The sequence below is a fragment of the Desmodus rotundus genome, chromosome 9, assembly GCF_022682495.2.
Source record: "Desmodus rotundus isolate HL8 chromosome 9, HLdesRot8A.1, whole genome shotgun sequence".
Lineage (NCBI taxonomy): Eukaryota > Metazoa > Chordata > Mammalia > Chiroptera > Phyllostomidae > Desmodus > Desmodus rotundus.
In genome coordinates, this window is record NC_071395.1 from 48,301,446 (window position 1) to 48,307,545 (window position 6,100).

Sequence of the window (6,100 nt, forward strand, 5' to 3'; positions counted from 1 at the left end):
TGTTTCCCAATTCCTTCGGGAGGGGCTGGGTCCCCACCAGGGGCCAGGCCACTGGAGCCTAGGACAGGACTGGGGCCCTGAGTTACGGTCCTGTCTCTGCCTTCTGCATGCTATCCTCTGAGCCTCAGTTTGCCCTCTGTGAAGTGGGGATGGCAGTAGGTCCTTAGGGCTCAGTGATGACCACATCAGCACATCCAGGCAAAGCGCCCATCAGCATAGGGGGCACGTGGCGAGGGACTAGGGGCGTATTGTTCCCACTCTGTTCATGGAGAAACTGAGACTGGAAGACTAAAGGCCTGAGTCAGGCTGTCACACTTTCTGCGATCAACTCTGACGCCACCAGACTGTACACCTAAGGGTGGACCGGCCCCATCTCCTTGCTTGTTCTCCAGTGGGTCACCAGGGGGCGATCTTACAACGTGAATTAGATTCAGGACAGTGAACAACCTCTCAGAATCAAATCTCCTCACGCTCTGTCAGGCGCTTCATCTCCTCCTGGCCTTCCTCCATTTTTATCTCCTTTTTCTTCTCCTCCCTGCTTCCCCCTCTTACTTCGCCCCAGTTTGTCTCACCCTCTACCCTTCTCTCCCTCCTAATCCATCACTCTCATCCCCCTCCTCTTTCTCCTTCCCCTGCAAGGCCTGTAGTGCATCTTTGACGTCCTTTCCTTCTCCTAGGCACCCTCCAGCCCTCCTCCATGCTCTTCTGGCAAGCGCCTTCCCACCCAGGGCCTTCGCATCGGCTGTTCCCTCTGCCAGGGCGCCCTCATCTCCCTCCGTGACCAGCTACCCTTCTTCATTCATTAGTGTCTTCTCCAGAACCCTCCCCTCCCCCCTACCTCAGGCCCCTTTTGATGAGCTCTCTTTCTCTGCTGTACTTTCATGTAGTGTTTAGCTGATTCCCAGCGGCCTCCCCCAGCAGACTGGGTGAATCCCCTGAACAGCGAAGCTCACGTCTGCCTGGTTCCCACTGCCCCAGCCTGGTGCTGGCGCAGTTATTTGTGCAGGAAATGTGATCTGAGTAAACACTGAGGACTAGAATCTCAGTGTCCCAACCACTCACCCCCCACCCCATCCCTCTTGTTCCACATGAAGGAATCAGAGCCCAGAGAGGGCAAGCCTCAGGCCAGGGACACACAGCAGCTGCTGATCACTGCCAGATTCCTGCTGGACTGGAACCCCTACAGACTCGCAGGGCCTGAGTCCTGCCTTCTCCACCCCTGGCTGGCTGGGCCATAGCCCGCAAGGGAAGTGAGATATTTTTAGGAAGTAGAGAAGTTTATAATTGGGCCATTGTGTGGGGGCTGGGGGGGAGAGAATTGAGGAGGTCAAATCCATCTTACTTGGCAAACCTAACCCCCTTCATCAGTGGAATACAGCCCAGGCATGGGGGCCAGCCTGCCCCCCACCCCCGACCCGTTTTGGAACATTCTGTTAGGCCAAGCTGGGAGTGGGGGTGGAGGATGGTGGGGGAGGGGTGAGGACTGAGGTTACGTGGTCCCATGCAATGGGTTTGCTTCCTGAAAGCCAAGGGAGGCCAAGGGTTCAATTGCCTGAGCAGCTGAGAACCCCGAGAAAGTCTGAGAACTTCTCTGGACCTGTTTCCTCATTTTTTAGAGGGGGCTATTGGTGGGGAGTGAAATGACTCAGTCATAGTAAAGGGGCTTCACGAGCTCCCACTGAGCCCCCATGCAAACCTGCAAACTGGGGATACCCCAAGCCTCCGGCCTCGCTCTCTAGAGCAGGGGTTCTCACCGGATATGACTCAGATCCCCAGGAGACAGTTGGTATTGTCTGAAGTTACTTCTTGTTGTCACAATCAGGAGGTAGGAGGCTACAGAACCTAATGGGTGGAGGCCAAGCATCCTGCACGACACCCTACCTGTCCAGCGCAGCCCCCACCCCCCGCGGAGAACATTCTAGCCCAAACGTGGATAGTGCCAGTCTACCTGCCCTCAAATGTCACAGTGAGGCAGGGAGGAAACTGACGTCATCCATGCACAGGGAAATGGTTGAGGAGGCTGGAGAGTGGTGACCAACGGAAGGGGGGACAAGAGGCCTGGGGACAGACATGGTATCTGGGGGGTCCCTGGGTGGCCAGCAGGGGCCACAGAGGGGGAGTGTGCTGACCACCTGGTCTGGAGACCGTGGGACCTGAGGGCAGTGCAGAATTTTGGGCAGACACAAGAGTCCTGGCCCCAGTGCAAGTGACAGGAAGTTGCTTGGGCAATAGTTGGGATTCCAGGAAAACTTGGAGGAAGGAAGATAACAGAGAAGGAAGGAATTATGGGACATGGACCCCAGAGAGTGGGTGAAGGGTCTATCAGGACCACGGCCCTTCATTTTGGAGAAGCAGAGAGACTCTCTGGGGGTGGGATTCTGCAGGATGCATAGGAGTTTGGAGGGGGAAAGGCTGGGAGTATGGAGAAGGGAGGTACATTGTGACAGATGCTTGGCTGGGGCGTGTCTGCAGACCCAGGCTTGAATCTCAGCCCTGCACTTTCGGAGGGGGGGTGCGGATTGGGAACCGGACAAGGTGTCCGTCTGGTCATAGCCTGTGTCTTCTCATCTGCGCCGTGAGCGTGGGGAGACTGACGTGGGGATGACGGTAGAGTGCTGAGCATTCAGTGAGCACTGATGGGGGGGTGTGGTCCTTTAAGATGATCCCAGTGGAGAACAGGGCTGGGTAGGCAGTGGAGTGGTACCTGCCCAAACCCCATGGGTTTCCGGGAACATTCTGGAGCAAGGAAGGCTGGATATAGACATCAACAGTTCGCAGATGCTTGAGAGTGATCACACCAGGAACTTCAGAGTAAGGTCACTCCCCCGAAAAGGAATGTTTACTTTTTCGTACCCAAAGACCCCAGAACAAAGTGACCTTCCAGAACCCTTAACAACAAAAAGCAGATGCCCCCCATTCCATGACCTGCCCATTTTCGAGGGGCAGGCAGCCTTGGACCAACTTGGATGCTTCTCCACCCCCAAGGCTGCCCCATGAGCCACCCCCCGCCACCTGGCCCCCTCCACTGCCCCAACCGTCCCCTGACCCCCCCCCCCCCCCCCCGCCCATGCTGTCGTGTGGCCTCTCAAACTGGCCAGGTCAGGGAAGCAGAGCCGGAACCAGTCCAGGTTGTGGCCTAAGAGACATAAGTGGGACTCGGGGCAGAACTGTAGACAGAACATAAGCCTCATCCCCTCCCGGAGCCTTCCCTCCTCACTGGGGTTCCCGCGTCCTTCCTAAAGACCCTTCTCCTCTGCTCCCAGCCCTCCACCCTGCAGGCAGGCCACCTCCCCAGGCCCTGGCTCTGTGAATCCCTTCCACCCCTTCCAGCTCCCCCTCCTTACCGGCCAGCTTCCTGGGACCTCAGGCCAGCAGATCCAGGAGGCTCAGGGTCAGGAGCAGAACGACGACAGAGAGGCTGAGGGTGTTTCCGGAGCTGGTGGAGCCATTGCCCCGGTCGAAGCTTTCATGATCTTTTCTGAGGTGGAGAATGGGGCAACTCAGGCAGGCGCCAGGGCTGGCTGTACCAGTGCTGGGCTCATCGCCCCTCAGAATCTGCCCTCTTTCCCACCGAGTCCCTAGGGAGGAGAGTGGACAGCTGCCACCCATGGCTGGGTGACTAGAGGGACAAGTCTGGAATTCAAACTTTGTCCCCAGAGCAATGGGAATTTACGGAGTCAAGAAGATCCCGGGGGGTGGGACTAGAGGGTTAAGGGGGGCGTGGCTAGGGGTGTGTCCCCACCTTAGTTGATTCAGCTCTGTGGTTGTGTCCTGCAGCTTCTGGGTTGTGACCTGCAGCTTTGCAGTTGTGACCTGCAGCTTCTGGGTTGTGTTCTGCAGCTCTGTGGTTGTGACCTGCAGCTTCTGGGTTGTGTCCTGCAGCTTCTGCTTCAATGTCTTAATCTCCTCTAGTACAGGACAGAGGGCATGTCTGCACCGCGGCCACACCCCTCAACCGGCTCCAACTTGGGACAGGACCCCACTTCGAGCCCCACCCTCACCTGAATGTACCTTGGAAACCTGGCACGCCCCCTGCCCACCTCCACTGGATTCTGGTCCCGTCCCTCTCTCCTGACCCCAGCCCTGGGACCTTCCCTCTCCCTCTTCAATACCTGCCCTGCTCCTCCGAGCCCTGCTAGGGAAGCCCGGGCCTTGTATTTTTCTCACCTTGAAGCTCTTGCACTTGCTCCCGTAACTTTTGGCCCTGAGCCTGCTCCACCTTCAGAGAAGCCATCAGGGTCACCTGGGGTGTGGTGGAGGATGGGGGTGTCAGACTCTGGGGTTCTGTCCCTGGTGGGGTGGGCTGCTGTCTCTGGGACCTGAACCCCTCTCCAGGCCCTGGGGTCAGAGGGGCTCAGGTCCAAACACCTTTCAAGGTCCCCTCCAACCTTCTCTGTACCTGTCTCCCTCCTTGAAGATTGGCCACAACCTCCCACCCTCCCAGGGACACTGCTAAGGCTGCAGTCCTCACAATGGGAGTTTTAAGCACCACCCCCCATAGGAATGTGGAGGCTCCCCAGGTTCGAAGCCTAGGAGAAGTTTCCAGATCCCTTGGGCTATTGCCCAAGAAGATTTAGAGGTCTCCTCAAACCCAGAACACGGGATTTCTGAACCAAGCAAGATGTCCAGTGGGGGTTTCCAGGCCCCCCATATCAAGACCCAAGTGAAAGTTTCAGCCTCTTAGGGTTGCAGCAGAAGCATCAAGAGCCCCTGCCTTCTCCAGGGTCCGGTGAGTTCCCATCCCAACCCCCAGAGGGGATTTCTGCTCCCCTACGACTCTGCCCAAGGGGAGCTTCTAGCTCCCCCAGACCAATGCCCTGGAGTTTGGAGATTCATCCATATCCTAGTGAGGAAACTGAGGCTCCTTGTTTGGGTGCTCTGGGGAATTTAAGGCCCCAGTCCACACCGGCACCCCAAAGAGAGTTTAGAGATCCCCAAACTCTGGGGGGAATTCAGGTTCCCAATATAGGGGCCCAGGGGCAGTTTCAAGGTCTACCTGGATCTCCACCTAGACCCTGGGGGGATCCCCCAAGCACAGGGCCCTCTTTGGAGTGGTAGTGGCTTACCACAGTCTGGTTGTAAGTGGCGGCCTGGGCCTTAGTCTTCAGTAAGATTTCCTGGGCCCGGGTCCGCTGGCTCTCCAGGAGGTGGGTGAAGTTTCGACACTCCTGCTCCGCTCTGTGGCCATCCTTGCAAGCCGGGCTGTGGGCCTGGACAGCCAGGATGATCGTGGCCACTAATAGACCCACCACAAGTAGGACCAGCAGGGCCAGCAGGATCCCCAGCCACCTTGGCAGCTTGTGGTACTCCAGCATTAGCTCTCTTGAGTTTTCACTCATGGGCAAAGGGATATAGTGGTAAAAAGTGGATGTCATAGAGATCTGTCCTGGGTTGTAGGGAGCGTGGGTGGGAGTCAGAAAGAAAGCTGAGACTTTCTAAGAGGCTGGATCTGCCTCCTTATTAGCATAGGAGCCATTTTGACCAATGAAAAGTCTTAAAACAATCCCCTGACCTAGAGATTTTTGAATGGATCGTCTGAAGGAACAGTTTAGCTTTCAGTTTTGGTTTCCAGAAAAGAGGTATGTTGTTACTGCCAAATTATGTCCTGGGCCGGGTGGTAGTGCACGAGCTGCTGTGGAAGGGCTGCTGCCCCGGAGACCTCATCACAAGTCCCTGCCCTTCTCCTGCGCCCCCAAGGGCGACAGCGCAATTGCTGATTGCCCAGCGCATGCCAGCCCCATGCTCCTGCGTCCTGCGACCCGAGGAGGCACAAGCTGTCATGTCCAGTCCCCAGCTGGGGAAACTGAGGCTGAGGGGTGAGTGGTGGACTGGGGGCAGGCAGGACCAGGGTGTGACCCAAGAGGCTGGGTTTTGAGTTCAGGGGTCTCCATAGCGGCCCAGCAGGGGTTCAGTTAGCATCCCTGCCATGGTGTCCGAAGGGACCGTAAGGAGCCTTGGAGGGTGTCAGAGGAGGGCCATTTCTCTACCTAGGCTGCTTAAAGCCAGTCAACAGCCAAATGACAAGGGATGGGGAACGGTCTTGCTGAACAGGCCCAGGGGAGCTTGTGTGTCCCACAAGCAGAAGCCCCCCTCCCAGACC

General features: G+C 57.2%; 1 protein-coding gene across 1 annotated transcript; it reads right to left on the reverse strand.

The window, feature by feature from the left end:
- Nucleotides 1-3,051: 3,051 nt before the first annotated feature.
- BST2 (bone marrow stromal cell antigen 2) lies at nt 3,052-5,450 on the reverse strand. The gene is made up of 5 exons (XM_024561004.3): nt 5,067-5,450; nt 4,168-4,243; nt 3,743-3,908; nt 3,345-3,478; nt 3,052-3,136 (listed from the first exon to the last, which is right to left on the reverse strand). Exons 1-4 carry the CDS (start codon nt 5,373-5,375, stop codon nt 3,364-3,366), a joined length of 666 nt encoding a protein of 221 aa, XP_024416772.3. The 5' UTR covers nt 5,376-5,450; the 3' UTR covers nt 3,052-3,136; nt 3,345-3,363.
- Between the last annotated feature and the right edge of the window lie 650 nt (nt 5,451-6,100).